Here is a 26,232-nt window from a genome sequence, read left to right on the forward strand (position 1 = left end):
CTCATGTTGCATAAATGATGGTCTCACACAAAAAAGTTTACTCCATTTCTGTTGAGTAACAGAGGACTGACAAGTCGCAGCAGATCTGGCTGATCGATCTCTGTCACGCCCAACTAACGCAACTCCACAGAGAAATAAAATCTGCTTAGATAATGTCATACCCCTCTAAATAATTTACTTAAAGTCCCTAGTGTTAGCTGAAACAGATGGTGTACATCTGATTAGCCCGTTGGCCTTCCACACCTGCTCTACATTAAGAAATTTCAAACTAAATTTTTCAAAAAGAGTTTCAAAAAGTTTCTAGATCCGAGTTTGAAAGCCCAAAAGTAGAAAATAGAGCAACTTTGCTGTATTATATTTAGCCTTCTTGTTACACATTAAAAGTTTTACTCTCTCTTGCTCCTTTGAATGAACCACAGACTAGCCTTGAGATGTCTTTAAAAAGCCAGTTTCCTTTTGTAAGTGGCCTCTCACAGCTTTTGTGCTATTTCAGACCCAACTTTAAACACACTCCTCATCCTGAAAATATCTGACTTTGAGACATGTTTCACCATGAACGACATCTGCACAGAAGCGTGTCAGCATGGCATTTTATTCAGATGGGGGGAAAAAATTATCCTCTTTTTAATTTCCAGCTGACCAGTCAGCATTCAGACCGACCAAGTGGTTCATGTCAAAATATTTATTTGTGCATCTCTTATGAATATTTGTTAAATTCTCTGCATTATGTTGTATTGATTAGGCACACCTTGCTATTCATCTTGAATTTCTCTCATTTTATTTAATTTTTGATGACATTCACTTCTATTTCCTCCTCCTTCCCCTTTCTCTTGTCTTCTTCTTCCCACCACATCCCAAGCCTTTTTGTTATTGCTCTTAACTCGGCAGATGCAGGCGTGAACTCAGGCCCAGTGTTTTGTGGCTGTATCAGTTGTATCTGTGCCACCTTCACAATATGGATTGTACTAGAGGCCAGCTTTAGTGCTCCCTCTGTCATGCTGCAGTGTTCTCAGTCTCAGTTACTTGGCTGTAAAATGGAGTGAGGGTCCCCTGGGCGAGGCGACTCCCAGGACATTACTGTTAAAGGCCCTGTCATGACCTGCTGCCACAGACTAAACTATATATCACCTCTCTCGCTCATACCAGCTGCATTCTGCTCACGTCTCTTTTGGTCTGTGTCCTCTCTCTCTCTTTCTCTCTCTGCACACACACACACACACACACACGCACACACACATATGCTATTCTTTTCTCATTCTGTTTCCCTTTCTTATATTTTTCAATAATAAATACAATCCTGTATTCAATCATAGTCTTAGTCTTATACACATTTATCAAAACCACTAACCATGCAATATTTATATGAAATTAACTAAATAGACATTTAGTAGTCTAAATATTGTAAAAGGGGATCTGTACATAATTGGAGATCCAAAACATATAACTAAATGGCCTCTCTCCAATGACCGCTGGAGATAGGCAACAGCCCCCTGCAACCCTGCATGTATAAGCAGATGTAGAAGATGGATGGATGGATGGATATTTGCCTTGTTAAATGAAAGGCATTAAACCAAAATTTCTGTGGATTGACTTTTTTTCTATACATTTTTTTGTCTTTTTTTTTAGTAGCAACAAGGAACTATAATACAACCTTTCAATTTATCAAGACATTTAAATGCAAAAAAAGTTATTAATAAAAGACTTAATAAAAAACTTTTTTTGTACCTTACATTTTGTGTTTTAAGAAGATATTAATTTGTCTGCACATTTTTTGAAACTCATCATTTTTTCCCAGCTACAAATTGCCCTACAGATTGGGGCCATATCATTTACTTGTGTGGCCTTTCTGAACGAAAAGTTTTGAGGTTCCTTGTGAACAGATGCATTATCATCAAGAATAGTAACGTCACTGTCACCAGACCTACTTTGGAATGTTTGATTGAGAAAAGTGTTTAAAAATGTTTTCCACTGGTGTGTTTCTTTTAGTACTGACATACAGCCTCATATCACCAAGAACTGAGCAACTGTGCTTTTGGTCTTCAGACAGGTAACAAACAAATCCAGAAGGATCCACAGGCCTTGGGGGATCATAAAGATGTTTTAAGAGAAATGTGTGTTTGTTATCTTTCTGTTAGTTTTGGTTGCATCTCAGATGGATCCAGTTCTTGCTCTGTTTTTATCTGATTGCTGAATCATAATCACTGGCATGCGATGCTTTAGGTTCTGTTCTCGGTTTGTAAGACCTCCTGGATGAAGTCGTTGATGCATTCTTTGAGTCATTTTGGCTGGTCAGCCACTTCTGGGAAGGTTTTGCCACAGTTCCATGTTTTATCATTTATGGAATAGCATTCTCACTGTTGATTGCTGGAAAAGAAGAGTGTAGCACAGTTAAATGTGTTGAATTAATTTAATATTTAATTAAATAAATCTCGATCTGTCAGGCAGTGTCCTGTGAATACCGGTCCAATTTGGGGTGGCATTAGGAGAACAGATGAAAGAGGGGTTTGAGCTCTAGCATTCTCAAATAGCAAACTATACACACATATGGGATGAATGAGTGACAACTTCTCATAAAATATAAGAATTTATGAAGAGAAATAATTCAACGTCAAGTCAAATATATTTCAAACAACAACTCTAATTAATAGACTAGTGAAACCTAACTAACCTAAGGGTGCATTCATACCAGCCACATTTGGTCTGCTTTAAACAGACCAGAGTTCATTGTTTAGAACAAAAATTTGCATATGTTCAACCCATTCACAATGCAGCTAGAAGTTGGTTTTTCAAAAACCTTTAGGATATTTGATTTAAATTTTATGGATTTGAATTAGTAACTCTTGAATGGTGGAGCAAAACTTTTAAAAGATGGACAAGTGAAAATTATCTGAGCACATCTGGTGCAGCTAATAATAACAAACCAATTACCTAAAAAGCATCCTTTTAAGTTTCACAAGTTACCATTAATCAACATTAATGTTCCTTGTTAATGTTATATGAATGCTCGTGTCAGCATCAAATGATTGCAGAGAAAAACAAAACAAAGGTCGTGTTCAAACAATATCTATGTTTAACTTACCTTGTAGCATCTATTAGCGTTAGCAGCTAACAGAAACCAGGGAGCTTGTTTACAGGACCCTTCAGTCATATTTCTGTGTAATGAGAGGATCAGAAAGCAAACGTTAAGGTTCCATCAGTGTTTAAAACCAACAAACTAACTGACCCTTTTTTTCAGGTGAAAGGGTGATATCCAATGGTGTTGAGTTTTTAGCTGCGCTTGGCTGAGCTGTTTCAGGGGGAAGTTGGCAAGTTAGGACCAGGCTGTCGGCTATGAGGGGTATGGTCTTGTTTGTACCCGCTCCAGGGGTGTGTTTGCACGGCTGGTGATGCGGCGGAGCGGCGGTGCCCGCTCCAGCTCAAGGCGATTCTGGAGAAACCTTTGCATGGCTTACAAAGGTGCGGCTCTCAGCCGCTTTACTCAGTTCTTTGTCAGCTTTACCTGCAAGACTCAGAGAAGGGTCACAAGTAGCTTGTTTCTGTGGTGCCTGCTTGGTCATCCAGGAGGACTGAATGCCGCAAGTCAATGGCTCGAGTTTTCTTAGAAAATGTTTAACCAGTCTATCTATTTTGATAGAATTGACTCTATAAAGTGCAGAGATTCAAGAGATTCAAGATGCCGTCGAGGTGCCTGGTATGCTGCTTGCCTCTCCTGCTTCTTTTGCTTATCTTAGTCTTAATGCTTTTAATGTTTTGTTTGAGGACAATCGAGCAATTTTTGGTTTGTGATCACCATGAGCTACTAAAAGTTAAAGCATTTGTGGACCTCATATCAGGGATTGTGCCAAGTTTTTGTAAACATGCTGTGGTTTAGTGCTTTTAGGATGAGGAATAGCGACTAGGTCAAGCCAGGTGGAAGTAATTCATCAGGGTGTGAATGTGTGTGTGAATGGGTGAATGACCAAACTGTAGTGTGCAGTCCTTTGGAGGTCGTCAAGACTAGTTAAAGAGCTATACAAGTACAAGCCATTTACCATTTAACCCAGCTAAATGTGCGTCCCTGGCTATTTACAAAAGACCATTAGGTCGATCCCAGATTCACTTATTCTACAATGGATGAATTGTGTGCTCCAATCTTCAAACCAAAGAAGCAATGGAGCCTTATGAGGAACAGAAGCACATCAGACTCTAGAAAGGAAACACTGTTGCTATTGTAAAGACTATTGTTTGGAGCTACTTCTATAGAGACATTTTTTTAAACCATTTTCTCTGATATGTTCGATTCTGTGACTCTACAGGGCACTGTTTCACTGACCCTCCCATAACTCTTGAAGTAGTAGAGAGGTTTAGAGGGAGAAGACTTTTTCAGCAGACAGCCTTTGCAAAACAATATTTGCCTCATATCAGATTTTAATAGTGAAATCAAGAGTCAACATTGTTTTTATTGTCACCATGTGTTACCATGGCGAAATATCTCTTTGGCCACTGCGGTTAATTAATAATACAAAAATTATTTGCATTTAGAACACTAAGCATCAAACAAATTGATGTTTAGGTAAAGTAGGATGCCTGATATGCAATGAAATTACCTATTCATGATAAAAAATATATCAAATAACTTAATATTCTTTCCATCGACAGTTGTTAGGTCACTGTGGCTTGTGGTTTATATATGCTTTTTTTCGTTTTTGGCCGGTAAGATTGAGCATTTAGTGCGCTTGAGGGGAAATATATATTTTTTCTGGAGGAGTCAGCAAAACAACGCCTCCTAGAGTCATAGAATTTCATGGAAAATGGTGTAACACCAGACATTATTGACAACCCCTCTGGTTCTTCATAAGCCATTCTAATTCTTTCAACACATGCAATAGTCTATTAATGGCCTTTCTGTCAAACTCAGAACAACAGTAGTCTTCAAAAACACAGTTAAACAATAACAATGCCCACATGGATAATGATGATAAAGTTAATAATGGTATAGGCTACCATCATAATTTTGAAATAATTATTGTACTTGACTGAATACCAATGTGTACCAGTGGTATTTTAATGCAGATAAAAAAAACAACAACAACACAGATATTGAAACAGAATCACTGACAAAACTCATTGGTTTTTGATCAGTGTGACCAATGACTGAACAGAGAAGGCACCAGGATTAACTAAGCCTGGCTATTAACCTGGTCAGGAGCAGGCTAGTTGCACACAATAAATCTCCATGGTAACCTATGTGTTACTGCTTTTGTGAAACAGAGTCCAGGCTTAATTCAGCTAGGATATCCCCTATCCTGTTTTTGTGAAATAGGCCTCTGGTCAGGTATGTTTGCTTGTGCCGTTAGTTATTTTTTGTTCACAATTTTTGCCTGAGTTTAAATGTTATTACTTTGACCTCTTTTATGAGCACAGAACACTTCGTGTTTTGTGACTTTGACTTTTGGGTTAAAATAAATGCCCAGCATTTTTGAAAAAATTCCTGACTCCTCATGCTTTTAAGTTGGTCCTTTATAGGGTGTCAGGGCATTAGATTGGTTTAAGTACACCTTGGTGGAAAGATCTTTTTGTGTTCAACTGGGGGACTCTAACTCTTCTTCTGCCCCATTTACTGTGGAGTCCATTGGGGTTTTATCCTTGCACCTATATTGTGTGCAATCTATATCCCTTTGTGTCAAGTATCACTTTTATGCGGATGACTGCCAAAATCTATACGCCCGTAAGGAAGAATGGTTATAGCTCCCTGACACCATTACTCCAGTGTCTTAGTGATATCAAGGCTTGGTTGGTTCAAAACTTTTTGAATCTTAACCAAAGCAAAACTGAAATTCTGGTGTTTGGACATTTGGACCTGTTGAATAACCTGGGCCCGCTTAAAGAATATGTTTGTCCTTTTATCAACCAGCTTTTGTGTTATATGTTACATGGATGTAAACCCCATAAGCAAATCAGTGCAGTTGTTAAAGCCAATGTTTATCATCTCTGTGTCTTATCGAAAGTGAAACTATTTTTATCTTTTAAGGATTTTGAGCAAGTCATCTACGCTTTTATTTAAACTCGCCTGTTCTACTGCAATTCTTTGTATACAGGCATAAATCAAAACTCACTTTACCGCCTGCAGTTAATCCAGAACTATGCAGCACGGCTTTTAAGAGGAATCAAAAAACGGGAGCATATTTCACATATTCTTGCATCTTTGCACTGGTTTCCTTCTCAGTTGACCCCAGACTCTGGAACGCTCTTTAGTTTCCGAATAAATCCCATGGTAGAATGTTTTAGATCTCGTCTCAAGGCCCACTTTTATTCTTTGGCTTTTAACACTGCATGAGTTGTATGTTCTTCCATATATTTATAATTTTATTTATTTTCTAAAAGCAGAGTATATTTGTGCAGCACTTGGAACACATCCTGTTATTTAAATGTGCTATAGAAATGAAGTGGATTGGAATGAAATATGTTGTGAATTGGTGGTATATAAAGTGGGAAAAAAATTATTGAATTGAATTGAATCCCAGAGCCCTAGAAATGCTTTTGTAACCCTGATTTATGCAAATCATTTTCTGTTCTTGAATTCCTTGAAGTCTTTTTGAGATCATTTAGACTACTTGTTGTTGACATATAGTTTCTGATTAAGGGACTTCTCCATTCAACAGATCAGGCAGTAGTTTTTCCTGGATGTTGCAAGTGAAACTGAACATAAAAGACGTAACAGTTAAGGCACACTTTTTAAATAGGGTGGGTTAGTCAGGTTATCTGATCTAAAGTCTGCTTTATTTCTCTGAAACTTTTAATTGAGACAAAACAAGAAAAAAAAGACTGTATGGGGCAAAAACCTTTTCAAAGCACTACATATCAGAAATTAAACCCCTAAAAGTAAGAACTGAGATCTGTACGTTATACCAATTATTCTGCACAACACTTGAGTCACTGTTTTGTGGTGTATTTAAATTCAACAGTTAAACGTTGATCATGAATCTGCTTTGTAACCATACAATATGCATAAGACACATCCCAATCTAAATTTCCATACCTCTGGCAAATATTTAAATTCTAATAGCATTAAGATAATTCATGCTATTGACTTGTATTCTCTAGAGTTAATTTGCATTCATTCTTAGCTAATAGTCTGACCATGGTGTGTGCAGAGTTTAGTCTGATCCTTGCTGCACAGTGTAAGGGCATCTTTCTCTCTCTCTCTCTCTCTCTCTCTCTCTCTCTCTCTCTCTCTCTCTCTCTCTCTCTCTGGTGTCTCACATTTGGTTTTGTCCTGTCTGCCTGTGTTTCCATCTGTCTCCATCCATACATCATGTCAAACAAATCATCAAGGTGAACCAATCCTTCACTCATCCAGTTTGACTGCCATTCCCTGATCGTTTGTGTTGTTCACTTTATCACTCTTCCAGCCCCTTTGCTCCTTTATCTTTGTTTCTCTACATCCAGTCATCAATTCATCTATCTATCAATTTTCAGGAGATGAACATTTGTGATTCTACCGATGCCTTGCCTCAGCAGGTCTCCACATTTTACTACAAATTTTTCCCCTAAGTGTATTTGGGCTGCAGAGACAGAGGAATGTTCTGCTACAGGGCCTTGGTAAAGAATGTATCCCCCTTTACATTTTATATGTTTTTTCACAACCTGGAGTTAAAGGGGATTGTTTGAGAGTTTTCATCATTTTACTTAAAGAAAAACTTACATGATGTATTTTTGTTGTTGTTGTTGTTGTGAAGCAAACAACAAATGGGACAAAATAACACTTCAGGAACAGTCTTTATGGGGTTACCACATCATTCTACTGGGATATTTGCCAATTCCTCAATCCATCAGCTGCTTCATGTTGAATAGTTTTCAATTGTGAGCAATGATCTTCAAGTCTGACCAGATTCTCAAATGGATGGAAGTCTGAACTTTGACTAGGTCATTCCAACACATTTAAATGTTTCACCTTAGATCCCTCAAATGTTGCTTTGGCAGTATGCTTCAGATCATTGTCCTGCTGGAAGATGAACCTCCATCTTAGTATGGGTGTGTGGATGGATGGATGGATGGATGTATGGATGGATGGATGGATGGATGGATGGATGGATAGGTGTTGTGCTCAATAAATATTACAAAACTAGTAGATGAATTCCTAAGAAGTAAGAATGGAAATATTTGATACAAAAGGTGAATGTACTAAAACTTTGACTTTTCAAACAAGAATGTGCCACAGAAATTCATTGCTAGTTTCTAATAGAAAACATTTTAATGTGGAATTGGAAAGAACTTTCAACTTTTATAATTTTTAGATCAGTTCTGCATAACAAAGGGTGGGCCCCATTCAATGCCTAAAATTACACCACTCACATCTACCCCTCGGTTTTCTTCATTCACACTGCGGGATGAGTGTTTTTATGGAGGACCAACTCTGCCATAATTACGAATATGACCAGAATAAATAAATGGCTTTATAAATTAATTACTCACAAAATAAGTATTTCAATGAATTAAAAACATTAAATGCGGCAAAATTAAATAATGATAAATTATAATTATAATAATATTGCATGCTATTTAAATGCACCTGTCATAGCACTCAATGACCACTGTACACACAACAAGCTGCATAATAACAATGAAGATATTGCAACAAACAATAAAGGTTACAGTGAATTGTCAATCACTGAGAGTATGCACTATTAACAGATTTTGACTTTAGCCTTGAACTAGTAGAGGGTGCCGGTATTGTGAATGTCTGGGGGAAGAGAGTTCCAGAGTTTGGGAGCTGAGTGGGAAAAAGCTCTGCTCCCCATGGTGCTGAAGTGGGAAGGAGCAACAGTGAAGTGAGCGGAAGACGGGGATGTAAGGGTGCAGGAAGGAGTAGATATGTGAAGGAGATCAGAAAGGTAGGGGGTGAGCCTGTGGATGGCCTTGAATGTGTACAGAAGGATTATGAATGCTCTTCTGAATATAACTGGGAGCAAGTGGACCTGCTGTAGGATTGGGGTAATGTGATGAAATGAGGGGGTTTGGGAAATAATTCGAGCAGCTGAATTCTGAACCACTTGTAGTTTATGGAGGAATTTTTGAAGAAGGCCAAAGAGAAGAGAGTTACAGTCCAGTGCTTCTCGGATAGTAGGGCAAAGGTGATTAATGTTGCGTCGATAAAAATAGGCAGCATGAATAGTGTTATAGATGTGAGAGGTAAAGGATGGAATGCTATCAAGGATGACAGCCAGACTCTTAACCTGAGGTGAGGGGTAAACTACAAAATCATCAAGTGAAAAGGGAGAAACTGTCAGCTTTGGATAATATAGATTTGCTTTCTAGAAGGAGGATCTTAGTTTTATCTCTGTTGGAAGTGAAGAAGGAAGTGGTGATCAAGTTGGAAGTGAACCAAGTTGGAAGTGAACCAAGATTTTACTTTGGATAGGAAGGAGGTAAAGGACGAGGGTGGGCGTGTGGAACCTGACAAACATGAAAGACAAAACTGGGTGTCATCAGTATAACAGTGAAAATGGATAATGCTAATTGAAAGAATATAAATAATAAAACATAGGGGTCCCAGGACAGGGCCCTGTGGCACGCTGGTTGTAACAAGGAATGGATGGGATCTAAATTAATTAAGTTGAACAAAGTGGGTTTTGAAAGTAAGATAAGGGGAGCTGAATTGACACAGACTCTTGGATAGGTGTCAAAACGGTTGCCTCCAATTTGAGCAAGGCTGGAATTGTTCTTAAAGGTTATTTTGAGTTAAATCAGAATGTAGTTGGCAACTGTTTTTGAGTACTTTTGAGATCAAATGTAAATTACAAATGGGGGAAAAGATTATTCTAATTGTTGGGACCTGAGCCAGATTTCTTCAGTGATAATAGCAGTGTGAAAGAGAGTAGGAACAATTACAGTGGTAAGTGAGGAGTGAATGCTGGCACTTATGAATGGAGGGAGAGGGAAAGGCAGAATTTTAAAATATTCACTTGCGGTCTTCAGCGCCGCTGACAACCCCCAAGGTTTCTTCAGTGCCGCAGCCCTCCAGAACTTTGTGCTCCACCTGTTTTTTTTTCTTCAGTCTAAGTAATCAACCTTTACATTTCTAACATGCCAAGAAACAGTGAGCAAAGTGTGAATTTACATGGAAACACCTTTAATCAAGCTCAGAAAGAAACATTTTAGATGACTGGTCTACTCAATTTGTTACCTAGGTTAAGGTAGATCCAAAGGCTCTTTGTATGTAAAACTGTTGCATTACAGAACTAAATTTCGTCACCCACATCAGGAAGAGTGGCTATCAAATAATGCATGGAGGCATACAGTGGATGCATGCATAAACAAGTGCAACACAATTTGTTCAAAGGCTTTTGACATACTCTGCACAAGATTGAAACAGTTTGAGAGATTTATTTGCTCCGTTTTTGTGTTTCCCTTGGTTTATATACATGCAAATCGAGCACTGCTTGTTTTGCAAAGAGGAAAACATGTGAATTCAACAGATTAAGCTCTCGCAGAACCTAACTGTTAGTGTGCTCCAAGCACTTTCATAAATCCTATGCATCAGCCTACACAATTTTGGAGAACCACACACAGAGAGCTATATCAACAGATACAGACACCCAGATCCAGACAGCCTCTGGTCTCATGATCATGCAAACATACACATGTACTCATGCACGCTTGCACATTTGCTCATTAACGACAGAAATCAGGGCTAAATTGGTGTAGTGTGTTTAAAAGAGACTGCAGGCATGCAGTTATTGGACTTCGCTTAATTGATGGACCCATTAGTAACACTTGTTCAGATAACATGGGAGGAATCTCAGTCTGCTCACAGTCACTCCAAGTGGGCTCATTTAGGCTTAGAGTGCAGCACATTAAGAGGAGATTACAGAGCCGCATGGAGCTTGTTGCCTGTCCATGCCTTGCTACTGTGAGATTGATGGAGACAAACCAAGAGCTGTGACACTCCGCAGGGTAGAGGCACTGTATGGACTCGGACAGCATCTGATGCCTCTGTGCTCATAGCTCGTTTGAAAATACAGTGTCTTGCAAAAGCATTAATATTTAACATTTTTGTCACATTTTTCGACATTACAATTAAGGTCTATCAATTTTATTTAGATTTTATGTGCACCATCCAACAGGAGATGGTGCATATCATCAATAACCATAATATGTCACAGTTTTCTTCATTGTCTTTTACAAATTACAAACTTCTGTGTTACAGCCCCCTGAACAAAATCCAAGGCAGCCGATTGTCTTCTGAAGTTAGTAAAAAGAGTCTGTTTAGTGTAATTTAATCTCAGAATAAGTGCCACAGTTCTGTGAAGGCTATAGATATAAGTACTTTAGTGAACAAACAGCATCATGAAGAGCAAGGAGAAGAAAAGAGATGCCACGGATAAAGTTGTAGAGATGTTTAACCCACAGTTAGATTATAAAACAGTATTCTCTGCCTTTTTTTAAAGAGTGGTCAAAAGACAGCCAGTGTTTATAGAAAGCTATACAAAGTCCAGTCATCAGTTTCATACCAGCCATGCAGTGCACACAGCAAACATATGAAGGGAGTTGCTCCCAAGATGGCACTCTAATGAACACTTCACAGTCCCGAAGTCCCTTGACCAATAGCATGCATATTCGCACTACTTTAAACATTGTCTCCTTACTTTGTAAAAAACTAAGCAAAACCCAGTATATATTTTTTACATTTCCCACCAAATTGTACAAATTTCTCATTAAAACGTTTGTACATGGAGAGGAAAGTGGAACTGGAGACAAATTCCTCATTTGTGTACATGACCTAGGCTGGTAAAGCTGATTACCTCAGCTTATGTGACATGCCATCACAACAGTCATAGAAATTCAATTCAGTTCAAATAAATTTTATTTATATAGCGCCAATTCATGAAACAAGTCATCTCGAGGCACTTTACAAAGTCAAAATTAATCATATTATACAGATTGGTCAAACATTTCCTATATAAGGGAGCCAGTTGATTGCTTCAAAGTCCCGACAAGCAGCATTCACTCCTGGAGAAGCGTAGAGCTACAGGGAGAGTCATCTGCATTGTACATGGCTTTGCAGCAATCTCTCATACTGAGCAAGCATGAAGCGACAGTGGAAAGAAAAACTCCCCATTAACGGGAAGGAAAAACCTCCAGCAGAACCAGGCTCAGTATGAACGGTCATCTGCCTCGACTGACTGGGGGTTAGAGAAGACAGAGCAGAGACACAACAAGAGAGACAAAAAAGCGCAGAAGCACACATTGATCCAGTAATCTGTTCTATATTAGATGGTAGTAGCGAGTGATCTGTCTTCTCTGGATGATGTCTCAGATAACAGAACGCCAGACCAGATGTACCTACTATGAAGAAAAAAAGAGAGATAACAAAAAGTTATAAGCAGAAATGATGACAAGCAATGCATAATTGAAGAACAGTAGAACTCGATAGAGTGAGAAAAATAGATCCTGATGTCCCCCAGTAGCCTAAGCCCATAGAAGCACATCCCCATAGGTAGGTCAGGGCAACACAAGGCAATCTAGTTATAAGCTTTGTCAAAAAGGAAAGTTTTCAGATTAGTCTTAAAAGTAGACTAATCTTTTAAAATAACATCTAATAATATATATTGTACATTCATAAATAGTCATTTAGTTCTACAATGTGTTTTCCTATATATATTTTAATAATAACTTGCTTTCGTTCACGTTTACGTCCTTGAGTTGGTATTGGCTGTAATTATGGTTCAATTGGACCCATTGTTAGTCTGTCTGCTTCGTGACCAATTTTGTCTGTTATAATGGATGAGGCAGTTGTTTTGCAGGTCCAAGTAGGATATTGAGTTCATACTTTTAAATGAACCGACTATTCTCTAGCTTCTCCGCTCACCTTTGCTGCATCTTCCGCCCTTAAACAACAACGCTTTAGTGCAAAAACACTCCTGGTTTAACCAATTAGTGTCGAGGGTTATGGCGTGAAGCTTCAGTTAGAACCCGCACACATAAACTGAGGTTAAATGCATCATCAAGTTAAAAGTGAGGGCTACACAAAGGCCCTCCTATTGACAACAACGACATGTTTGCAAACAGTTGAACTGCATCTCACACATAGACAGCTGTAACTCGGCACTCGCCTTGAGAGAAAATGCTGCGGCTCTTTCTGCATGAAATATTTAAATTGTGCCCTCTGAAAAAACAATGTACATAAGTCTTTTGTACACGTCCGGATAGAGCTACATCAAATGATGTCAAGTTGAGCAGCATTTACTTTACATTCACAATGTAAGAACAGCATTGTTAAGTTTAAAAGTGCATAGACATGTTTATGCCTATACAAAAAAGCCAGAAAAATAGGTTGATCATGATCAAATGCTATATACACACCAAGTGTCCATCCTTATAGCGTTTCGATAGTCCTTTTTGAGCCTAAATAGAATTCTAGCACCAGGCACGATGAGCAGACATAAACAGACATTGGGCCATCTGCTGGCAGTACAGCAGAACTACCAGAAAGCCAGTTGGTTGCCACTGACACAGCTACTTCATAGAGCCTGACCGTCCTGCAATGCCTCGCAGAAAAAGCGGCAGCTTGGCGTGGTCGAAGACCAACCCGACTTACTCCAACTCCAAGTTCTACTGAGTGATGTGTTACTGCCAGCACTAGCCAGCTGTATAACTGAAGGCTACAAACAGTAGAAAATGATTCATACCACACAGTGCAATGCTTGATGTGATTTAAATCTGGATCTGCTCTGATCGCTCCTTCTCTTTTCTTTTTGGTGCCGCATGTTATAGAACGAAAGGTTTTCTAAACACTCCAATGCAGCCTCCATTATTTGCCAAAAGCAACTAAAAATGCACTCAGGGAATATATAAACATCAAATCACATAACGTATCCCCCCATTTCTGTAAAAATCACAGGGATGCCTTTTCTCGTGGATTAGTAGTGTTATCAGAGAAACTTGGAGTGCAGCAAAATATAGTAAGTCATTTACGGGGGAATTTTTACTTTACAAATTACTGACATGGCTGATTCACTCAGGATTAACACAGACAATCCCTGTAATTATTACAAATAGTAAGTGGTCCCTTGGTAAAACTAATCCTGTCAGAATAGGGCTTAAAAGTATTGCTAATACTATCAGCACTATTAGCAAGTGTACTCCGGTATCCATCAACTTTGCAGCGATGTCTGAATGCTTCCTCAGCTTTAGCTCTCGCTTTAGTCAACACCAACGTTCATATTGTATTACCAATGCTTCGAGTCTTATCCCTCTTGGAATCAAATATTCTTTTGTGTTTTTTTACACTTGATCTTGGACTTTTTTTCTTTTTTTTTCACAACTCAGCTGGGAGTTCCACACTTGCTTGCCTCCATTGTATCGGCTTGTTGAACAATTGTACGCGTGCACGGTGCCGTACCTCCGCTCACGTGGCGTTCTTATGGTAAATATAGACAGAGGGGCGTTATTCGCTAACAAATTGAGCAAAAACAAAGTGTAAAAGACAGATATATCAAATAATACGGCAGCAGGATGCCATCATTTGTCAGAACAACTTTGTACGCAACCAGAGTGAGCTACTGGCGTATTCATTTTGAAAAGTCATATGCACCTTTAAAGTTCTTAAGTGTTTGCTCCATTCATTAACACATTCCTTTGAACACATTCATAGACAGCACTGCGAACACATAGCATGGTAAACTCCAGAGATTAATGGGGCTTTGGTCCCTCACCAGAATTCATTTTCAGTGGTTGTTTATGGGAGAAACGTGGAGAGTCATGCCTGTAAAAGATAGAGAGCTGACAGTGTTTCCCTCTGGGCCCTGATATCTCTGTTTTTAGTTCACCACTTCATTTTTTTTCTCCCCCATCTTCCTGATTGTCCACATTTGGCGTTTTCTCCCCCTCGGCTGGACACTTTGTCCTCATGCTCTTTGCCTTCTTTTGCTCATGCCGGTCCTGTTCCTCCTCCTCCTCCTCTTAGCTGCCTGGGCCCACTGTGAGTGATAAATTATTCGTGGGCATGCTCTGAGGGCCCAGGGGCTGTTCATTCCTGTACACAGAGGACTTGCATTGATCCAGCCTCTGGTTCAACTTAATTGGAAACCCAGTTATACCAGCTACAGACACACTCCCTCACACAAACCCAGAGCATGCACACATGCGCCAACATGCACTTTTAGATGTGCGATGGATGAAACGTGGTAATAACACACACATGTGGTACGCTGGACCAGTTTCACTTTACTGTAAAACAATACAGTACTGTAATACATTATAAAACTGTAATCCAACAGTGACTGGACATGTTTATTAAGCCATGTCATCTAATTTACTCAACAAATAGAATGCATGAAGCCAATATTATCTAAAAGCGTTAAAGATTCAACAGCTGCGTTGCATATGATTTGATTCATAAGGCATGAAAAACAAATAAATGTGCAAAAAATGTATATGTATAAAATTTGAAATTAAAAGTGTAAGCGGATCAACAGAAACATCTGATCACACACAAGCGCACGTGCATTGTAGCACTGCATTTTTCAGCTGGGCTTAAGTGGAGTAACAGTTCACAGTGGAGCAATATGGAGACCCAGGTTTATCGATTTGACTGAGACACTGACTATCATACGGCTAATAGATTACATCAGACACATCGGAGTGGCCAAGTCAATGAGGCCTGATCCTATTAACTGGGGATTTGTAAACAGTTGTGTGCTCACTGTGACGGCTGCTGTAGTGCTTTGTGAGCCTTGTCGAGGGCAAGATGGCTGTAGAGGTCTGCAGTATGCTCATAGATGTTTGCCTTCAATTTTTACAAGACATTGATCAGCCTGCTCCATTTTCTATTCATTTCCGTTATGCCGTAGTCTGTTTTTTCTTCATTTGCTGTTTGGTTTTGCAGTCATGAATGTACTTTGTTAAAATGAAATAATTGTTGACCGGCTGTATCATTGAACCTTTTAAACTCAGGCCTGAATGGAGAGCACAGAGACCTTTAACATTCCTGTGCAAACTCCCAGTTCTCTGGTTCATCGCAACAGCAAACATGCTCAAATCGGAGGCAACCAGACTTCCGCACAGTTTTTCTGAGAACGTTTCGACACCAATCAAGGAGTTCTTTGTCAATTCTGGTGGCTCGTACTTGATCCTTTAACCTTTAACACTGTAGCATACACAATTTAATCGCCTCATAAATCAGCCTGACACAACCTTTTTTGGATTAACAAAGCATCAACAAATTCCACCACATGTATACCGTATCTGTCAAACAACATGAAAAAAAACCCGTTTGCACTACCGCTACAGATTCAACACAACTTTGATTCAAATGTCCCAGCAAAGACTCAGTGATAATGTCACTGCATCTAACACTATGTCAAGCAGACACTCTGCTTACATTGGATATGAAGCTGAATGTGAAGACTGCCTTGTGATGGACTGGTGTCCTGTCCAAGGTTAATCCCGTCTCTCAACCTTTCTCCCCCCCGTTCGCAACCCTGCAAGGATGAGCAAGTATAGATTATGTACACATGGATAAACGTGAAACTTAAGGCATTGCTCGCTGTTTGACTAATTTAGCTAATTAATTAGTCAACCACTTGGGGAAACTCATTGAACACTGAAATTTTGTTCCCCAGTTGATTGTTTAATAAACCGAGACAGTGCCATGACAGAGAAGTAACATACCCGGTATAACCCAGTAGAACTCTATGAATTCCACCCTATTGATCACCAGCAGACGTACGTTTTTTCAAAATTGGAATGCATTAAAAGAGTCACAGAGGTAAAAAACATGACAGGACTTTATGTTCCATAAAATCTCCCTCAATTTCTCCTTTGAATACACACAATAAATGTGCTTTAAAACACCCTTCATTGATTGCGAAGATTAGAAAAACGGCGTGATATCCGCGTCAGAAAGCAAAAATTCCTTGTTCCACACCTCCCATGAAAGTGAAACTTCTCCTGTCTCATTATGGTTTTATAGGGATGCATTTTCATTTCAACATTACCAAGAGCCTTCTGTAGGTCCAGTGATGATATTTCAAGGGTTTTTGGAGAGTTTTTTTGTGTCTTTGGGTCTGTTTTCAGGGTGAACTTGCTTAGACATTATTATTTAGGGTTTGGACTGTTTCAAGGAGCAGTAAAGACCAGGATGGAAATGTAAAAAATTTCCAAAAAGTGAATTTTGCATTATAGATCACCTTTAAAGTCAGAGTAGGGGGGGGGGGGTGCATGGTGGAGGAGGAGGGGGGGGATAAAAGTCTAAAGGACTATAAATGCTTGTGGCAATAGAAACCAATGGTGACACAAGCTGCAATTAGGTTATATTTGTCTAATATTGCAATTTATTGAATCTGAAACACTGAAGAGTTACAAAAAAGCAGCAAAGACATTTTCACAACAGCATTAATTGAGGATGATTTTTCTTGAAAATGAATTATTAAAAAAAAACAACAACAGTGGTTTGTTATAAATGCGTTTATATTCATATACGATGCAATGAGTAATCAGAGTTGAGTTCTCAAGTTACACCAGTAAATGATTAAAGCCTTAAATCTTTTAGTCTCAGTTGAGTGTTTTTGTCAAACGGGAACCTTTTTGCAAAAAGGAAAGAATAGCTTGGCTAATGGTTCAGTTCATCTAGAGTCCATTACAGCATAAGTAATTCCTCTGTTTAACCAGCACTACGGTAAATGCCGGTTGTGGAGTTTCCAGATGAATTTTGCGGTCTAAACCTATTCACATGTCCCTTCAGGGGTTGTGCTGCAAAGAGGAGAGAGAAGTCGGAGAGAGGGGGAGATAGCTATGTTCTCAGCCATCCGTGTGCTTTTAAGAGCAAAACGACTTCTCCAAAAATAAATAGATCTGTGTCACAGACTGCCAGGAGAGAGAAAAGCCCTCGGTTCAATAATTAATTCCTGAGTCGAGGGTTTTGGAGTGCCACTGATTGGGCTGATTTTTTTTTTCTTCTTCTAATTCTGTTATGATACAAAGGAGGCCGTTTGAAGTAATTTGTCCCAGAGAGAGCGGCTTGGAATACCATACATGCTTTGATTTAGCAAAGCAAATTTAATTTTGTTTGCTTTATGCAAACCAGCCGGGGCCGCGGGGCTTTCTCTGATTCCACCAGAGGGGTGATGGTGGTGGTGCTGCTTATGATAGAGGTGGGGGAGTGCACACAACAGAATCACGCTGCTGCCACTAATATATAACACGCAGCGTGCACGCAGACACACAGCTGCGTGCAGGGAGCAGCAACAGTTCAAAAGTACAAAGCTTATTCCCCTCATACACACGCGCACTCTCCGATCCCTTTGAAATCAAAGCTTAAAATAATTGTTTGTGCTTTGTGTTTTGTTTCATTCCATCCATCTATTATTAGTGTTACTGGTATTATTCCTATCATGTTGTTTTAGTTGCCTGTTCTTGCTTCTTGCTGTGGTTTTGTTTTATGCTCCTAATGAAAGCTTCTTTCCCCCACTTTTGTTCTGCTTCATTTTTTCCAAATACGTGAATGGAATCCATCTGTTTGTATCGGTGCCTGATACTTTCTGAAATGTCTAACACCCGAGAGCAGAATAATGAAGAGGGTACTTGTTATTTTGTTCTTTGACAAGGTCTTTTCTTCACATCTTATTAGGAAGTTTTTGCCACTGCAAAACTATGAAACTGCACATATAGATGTACCGTATTTTTCGGACTATAAATCACATTTATTAAGAAATTAATTTCACACAATCCAAGACAAAAACTGACATTTAATCTGGTAAGGTAATTTATTCAATTGCATAGATGAATCCACGACCTACGGAATAATATGCAACATACTTGGAAGGTTGAATGGGGTAAATTAGCACAACAAGCCACCAACTCCAACCAGGAATGTTCTCGTCAGAGCTTTTTGGTCTAATTACGCTGAAATTAGACAGTGAGTATAACGGTGCTACGAGCTAAGCTAACAGTATGACAAGGATGTTTCAGAGCAACATACAGTAAAGCTGATGTTCATCAGTAAAGTTGTAACCCGCCTGGACAACAGACCTGTAAGCTAGCGCTAGCTGTTATTAGCTTCATGGACAGCCCAGTAACAGGGTTCTGTCGCGGTCTGTTTCCTTCGAGCTGCACCATGCAACACTCCTCTGCATAATTGCAGACTGAAACAATGAAACAAAATATGTACATGTGTTCAGTCTTTGTTTTTTATAAGTTAATGTTTTAATACATTTTTAAGTGGTGCATATAGTTTTTACATGCCTAGAGAGCCCTTTTTTCAGCTATCAGATGGTAATATGCTGGTGAAGATTCTCAGTCATCCAGGTCATGGTCATTCCAAACAAAGTAACAAACAAAACAACTGGACTTGTTTTCCGTAGTTGAAGACGTTTCGCTTCCTCTCCAGGAAGCTTTCTCAATTCAAAAAGTCTGGCGTAATGTGAAGTACCAAGCTTTATACTACTGCCAACAAAGGCCTTGTAATGGCTTAGATAACATTAGATGGTAATGTTTACTTCTTGGTTCATGTTGGTCAGTATGACTGATATACAAGTCGCCCCTGACTACAAGTTGCAGAATCGGCCAAGCTATGGAAAAAAAGTGTGACTTATTGTCCGAAAAATACGGTATACATTTGGAGTGTCCTAAAAAAAATTAACCTTACCCCTTTAACATTAACCAGATTTACTCACAATATGAACGTACACATTAATTTAGTCCATTCAGCCTCCTTGTGATAATAAAACAAAAAATATTGCACTGATCTGATCCCCATCGTGAAACGTGATGGTGCCAGCCTCATTCTGTGGGATTGAGTTAGTTTTTCCTGCAGGGACAGAAAAGCTGGTCAGACTTGATGGGAATATTGTTGGAGCTGAACACTGAGCAATGCTGGAGGAAAACCTGCTAGAGGCTGCAAAAGATTAATACTGGGTCAGAGGTCGACTTCCCCTACTATACAATCATTTGGATCAAAGCATATTTGTGTATCAGATTGGCCCAGTCAAAGTCCAGAGTTAAATCAAATTGCGACTCATTCATGGCAAGACTGGAGTATTGATGATCACGGAGAGTCTACATCCGATCTGACTATTATTTTTAGCAAAACAATAGGCAAAAGTTTAAGTCTCTGGCTGGATAAAAGCTGTTAGATACTTCCATTCTCGGCTGCAATTGCAGCAGAAAGTGGTTCTCCAAAGTATTGACTCAAACCAGCTGAATACAAATTCATAGTCCACTTTTTAAAGTTTCACATATTTGTTTGATTCTTTGCAAACCAAGTTTCCTCTTTTCTTCTGCTTCCCAGGTATGGGCTACTTTGTTTTGGTCAATCACATGAAAGAAACATTGAGGCCTGTGGTTAAACTGTGACAAAATACCATGGGTTCATGGGCTATGAATACTTTTGCAATGCACTGTACGATATTCGGCAGTTAGGACATTAATAAGGGTAGAAATTAGGCCCAAATGTGTTGTACAGCTATTAGACCCCACATTGTCTCCCAGGGTGCCCCCCAAAAAATGATTCTGTCTGTGTACAGATGGTAAGGCAGAGATCAGTGGCATTTCTCCTCAGAAATAAAAAATGCTGCTCAGAGTAGGCAGCAGTTTTCCTTCACTCCATTCAAATCATTTTCTTAGAGAACAATAATGAGTGGATAAAGCAGAAAAAACCCAATTTCCTTTATGCTTTTTATATGCTGGAAAAAAAACCCTCATTGACGACCCTTTGGTCTTTTGTTATAGAAAACTGAGCTAATATCCTCCAGCTCTCTGCGCAGTTTAAAGGTCTTAATTGGATTCCATTAGTATATTGCTTGACATGACACTTGAGTCGGCTCTATTAGAATTCCCCTGCCTGGGATTAAAAAGAGGACTTTTGCTGCATTTGGCTCTCTGGACTCTTTTGTTAAGAATCAAATATTCTTTGTTGGATTCACAGTTTTTAGTGACACCATTATCATCAATGTGGGCTTGACTTAAAGAGGGCCTTTTTATGTATAGAGGACCTGCTTTTAAAGGTATGGTAGTGTCTCTTTGCAGCAGCTAATGCATCAATAAACCTTTGCTGTAATACACTGTAAGCTCTATATGTGAGCCTGATAAATTGTGCTCTAAGTCCCATAAAGCAGCCCTTTAACATCCCTCTACAGAATCACCAGGGCTTGTTTGTTGTCTTGTGTAAATTTCCTTTCATACAATCACACAGAGTTTAAGAGTTACCTTTGAGGATTTCTGTTTGAAACAATCCAATAGGAAGATGTTTTTCATGCCGTTCTGCTGTTATATCTCCTGCACTAGTCCGACGTTGACATGGAGGGATGTTCAGCATCTGATCGCCCTGACAGCGAAGATCCCTGACCCCAAGGAGCCGGGCTGGACTATCAACGCAGCAGGATACCATGTTCACCATAGGTATTGTAATAAATACTCACACAAAATGCATTACCTTCTAGTTTAAATATTTAGTCTTGTGGGGGTCCAAAATATTAAAGGAACCTTTATCTAAAGAAAGAGTTGTAGAGTTTACACCTAATTGTTCTCCAACGTTATTTATACCAAAAGGTATTACACACATGGGGGCTCTACCCTCATGAAGGTCACCAAGAGAGAAAGCCAAAGCAGTAATCAAAATACATAAAATGCTTTGAGGTATTTGCTAATTTTGTGTTTGATACATAAATCTATATACCTTTGAGTCATAGTTTTGATGTCTTCACTATGTGTCTCTAATTTAGAAAGCCATAAAAATAAGCACTAGCCATTGAATGACAAAGGTGAGTCCAAACTTTTAATGTGCAGTGTTTAAAGGGGCCCAGTAATAATGCATGCCACACTTTTATATTTGTGAAAATGTCAAAAACTTCCACTTGACATTTGGGCACAACTTTGGGTTGGTTTTCACATAAAATCCTAATATAATATGCTGAAGTTTGCTGTGACAAAATATGAAAAGGTTCAAGGGAAGGAAAACTTTCCCACCTCATAGTAGGATGAAAACCAGCAGGGTTTTTTTTTTCAGATTGTCAGATGTCACAAGCTTCTCATGCTAGGTTGGTTCTCTCATAATGTTCCTTGAGTCATTCCCCTGCAGATCTTAATTGTTTGCCATGTGGATTGATTCTGTAACAGGTTTACCTTTCCGGTTTTCTCCTTTGTTTTTCTGTCTGATGCATTGGTCGTGGGGTGTTTTTTTTTTTTTTTTTTTAAGGCACTTGACAGTTCGGTTCAGTTTCCATTCAGGAGGGTAAAGGTGCACATGGTGCACATGGTGCACATTTTGTGTCTTAAAGTATTTAATTTTACACAGCCTGCAAATGGTGTGCATTTCCCCTTTAGTCCAGCTATTCCTTAAGACTTTGTGAAGTGTTCACCATAAATTGTCCATATGCCACACTTACAGACTTTGAAGTTTCACCTCCTACATTCCTTAAATTATTATAACAATTAAATATAAAGATAGTTGAGTTTTGACACCTTTTTGTTGATTTAGAATTGTCCGTGTCCAGATTGTGGTACTTTGAACGCTTCATTTTATCCTCACCCTTTCCTGGTAAAGCAGTTACTTTAATTAGTAATGTTAGCTTAGTTCAGTTGAATTAAATAAAAAGTTATTTTTCAGGCATGCAGTGCGATAAAAATATATCAAAGCTCACTTGTGAGTTGCATTACTATTGTTGAACTTTCAGTGTTTAACTCTATTGGAACATCTTGTAATGTAGTCCACTGGCAGATTTATGACTATTTGTAACGCTTTTTATATTCTGTTCAAAAAGCTGCTTCCGTGTACTTAAGTTTCTAGGAAGATATTAATGCAAAACTCTATTTTTCTTCTTTTCCGATGACATGAATGATTTAGTTTTGTTGTGTTATTAACATTAGCAACATTTAAAATGCAATTGTTGACTACCATATAGTTGACGGCACTTTGTCGGAGACAAGATATTGTCTCTGACAATAGATATTGGTAGATATTGGCAGATATCGGTAGTGATTTTGTCTTAACTGAGAAGTAACAATGAAAACATGTGGAAAGTTGTATGGATTGGAGGACAAATTGAATAATTACTATCATTATCTCTACATGATGTCTGAATGCTGTTTCACCACTACATTACAGGAATGCCTGCAGTGTTCGGTAAAAACAGAAAACCCAGTTTCAGATCAAAGGTCGAAGAATTCCTCGAGTTGCAAAACCAACTCGCTCCCTTTGAGAAGTTGGAGCAGTAAGCTGCGCCTCATTATTCTGTGAGCAACCCTAATCTGATCTGGACTTCACACATCAACAGCGTGTGAACAGCAGGGCAGAGCGAAAGGAGCTGGTTACCTTGCTGAGATGTTGGACGCGTGCAGCCTGTCACCTGCAGCTCCTCATTCAGCGGCTCATTGTGGCGGCGCTTTAATGTTTCACATTACTTCCTGTTATATCTGATCTGCTCTTTAAAAGGTAAAGACAGCTCTGATTTTGTTTAGATGCACTTAATAATGCTTAAATGTTTTTGATGAGGAGGTTCCAAGAAATTAAATATGTTTTTTTTTTATTATTATTAGCGATGCATATATTCAATATCTGCATATTGTGCAGATTTTTGTGATTGGACTGGCAGGTCTGCAGTATTTACTGTATAAAACAACCCGGCTACCTACGCGTTACGAGCTGCTAGCGGTGCTCTTTAGTGCAGCCGCTGTTTGAGACTCGTTATTGCTCCCCTTCCCAACCAGCCCATGCTGCTGCTCCGCTTGGCCGGCTTCCAGAGGCTTCTCCTGAGCAAACTCCTGCCCTTGGATGTATTGATAACTGGAAACCAGACTCAAACATGCTGCCCAGTCATTAAATGAAAATTGCTGGCTTGGCACAGGAGCCAGACATTTCTTCAGTTTCTGTGTCTGCCTCCAAAGGTTCCTGCCCAGTGCATTGATTTTTTTTTTTAGCTTTCAGTGCGACAAAACACACATGAAATCATACAAAGTAACTTCATCTATGGATTGAAATATTACAGGCAGAATAATAAAAAAATATATTACAAAGGATATTATAAAGATTTTTCGTAAGGACTTTTTAGAATTTGCGAGCCTGTTAATGATTGCTTTAATGTATATTTTATAATGAGAAAATGCTTTCTTGATCATGAAGAGCAAAAGGATTTACTTTGATAATCGTGCAAATGCTTAATAGCATTTAGACCATTGAGATTGTCCTGCTGCAGATTATTCCATATGATTTTCCATGAATTTTCTTGGCTTATGTACTTTTGCAATCTTTGTGCAATTTCAACAGTTCCAATATGAAACTTTGAGCACTGTTTATTCATTAGTATGGCCATTGTGAATTATTTATAATAATAGAGTAATAATAATAATAATAATTGAACTTTATTGATCTCACAATGGAGAAATTCACTTCTGCATCTTAACCCATCCCCTTGGGGAGCAGTGGGCTGCCACTGTGCGGCGCCTGGGGAGCAATCTGGGGTTAAGGGTCTTGCTCAGGGACCCAGAGTGCCATGACTGGGGATCGAACCAGGTACTTGCATCCTTCTCTGAGTGCAAGCGCGCTGCTCTAACCACTCGGCCAGCACTCCCCACATCCAAATTTTATAAATTTGGATGTAACACAGGAGAAAAAAGGTTTAAGGGTATTCATTGTTGCCCATTCATTTAAACTGATTATAACACTAGATTATACTCGTCTGGCCACATGCTCCACTGCACTAATTTTTGTTTCTGCTGTTCTTTAAAATCAGACATTTATTATTTAACTGATTTCAGACGTTTTCTAACACTTTAAGTGTTTCTTCCTCACCTCATCTTCTTCAGTTTGAAAGTCTTTTAGGCTGTCGTACATCTGACCGACTGGTTTCAGCAATTTGTCCTGCTTAGATTCTAACTTCTACTCCAGGTTTCTTGTAAAGCGTTCACCTATTTTATTAGTTTTGCTCATTGTTACAATTAAACCTTGCAACATTTTCAGCTTCACCTTAACTTTGTAATCTTATTTTAGCTTATTCGTTTAGTTTATAGCATTCACAGTGCATTTTTTTATTTTTTGTGGAAAACAGTCATTGTGGTTCAATATAAAATTCATGGTCTCATGTATTTTACTAAAAGTAATGCTTTTTTTATTCTAGAGGTTTATGCATCATAATATAATTAAAATTAAGTGCTGTTTGTCAGGTTTGGATTGTATTTCAATCTAATCTCAAGTGCACAAAAACACGTGACAAATTCCACCGTACAGAAACTCATCATACAACAAATGAACAAAAGCTTTTGAGCCTCTAAATCCCACAGTCTGATTTATTACACTTAAGACGGGGATTTTGTAATATTCAGATGCTATTATCACACTCCCTGCGTGCCTCGGTGTACCTGTAAGGATCTAGAGAAACAGAGCCTACGGTCTCCCTCTCGCTGTATGTGTATAGACTCTCGGAGAGAGTGAGTGAGCCACCATATAAATGCTTTTACAGTGTCCGCCAAGACAATGATATATCGGTAATCAGTCATAGTGTTAGGGATGTTTTTCATCTGCTCTCTGCCTCACTCAAACTCCGTCTCCTCACCTCTATCTGACCGTCAGCGCCCCTTCTTTTTGTTTCTTTTCCCAACCTTCCTCTTTTCAGACCTTATGTTCTCTCCATGCCTTTTCCTCCCCTCCATCTCCTCTTTCCCAGCATGCCGTGTCATAAAATAGATTGTAATTACTGTGTTGCTGTGAGAAGAATGGATTAATTAAAATATAATGATGCCGATCACAGCAGCGAGCGTCTGCTGAAATCTGTCCATTTAGGAGGCTGTGGCAGAGGACTTGTAATACCCTGATCATGCTTTAGTGGCCATTTAAATAATAATTATAAGGAATGGTTTATTGCTTGGGTGAGAATGGGTGGACTACATTGCAATCAGCTCTGGGTCGCTTAGTGTGTTTGTTGCAATACATTAAAAATACATATAACATATGACTGTTTAGGAAATCCAAGACATGACAAAAAATGTTTTGATGAAAAAAACAGCATGATATTGACTGCTGTCTGGTCCTAAGGTAGTCCTAATGCAACCAACATAGTAAAATGCTTCTTGTTGTGTTTTAACAAATAGCATAAAGGTTTCATGATTTTCAAATTCTCGTTGTAGAATTATTTACACCTTTTTCAGACATGATCAAATTTAGCACAGACTCATTAAAACCTGGGAAAAAGCCAACTAGCGCTGTGTTAGCACCTCACGGTTAGCCACTCGTGGTAGTAGCCATTTCCTGCTCACACCACT

General features: G+C 38.9%; 1 protein-coding gene across 1 annotated transcript in view; it reads left to right on the forward strand.

Annotated features, from left to right (window-relative positions):
* The window catches only part of LOC118556298 (proprotein convertase subtilisin/kexin type 5-like), a 112,470-nt gene that overhangs the window by 45,454 nt on the left and 40,784 nt on the right, over window positions 1-26,232 (forward strand). The window contains exon 6 of the mRNA XM_036130305.1: window positions 21,265-21,378. Within this exon, the coding sequence (XP_035986198.1) occupies window positions 21,265-21,378 (114 nt within the window). The remainder of the gene's footprint in view (window positions 1-21,264; window positions 21,379-26,232) is intronic.

This window comes from Fundulus heteroclitus, unplaced genomic scaffold (genome assembly GCF_011125445.2).
Source record: "Fundulus heteroclitus isolate FHET01 unplaced genomic scaffold, MU-UCD_Fhet_4.1 scaffold_331, whole genome shotgun sequence".
Taxonomy (NCBI): Eukaryota; Metazoa; Chordata; class Actinopteri; order Cyprinodontiformes; family Fundulidae; genus Fundulus; species Fundulus heteroclitus.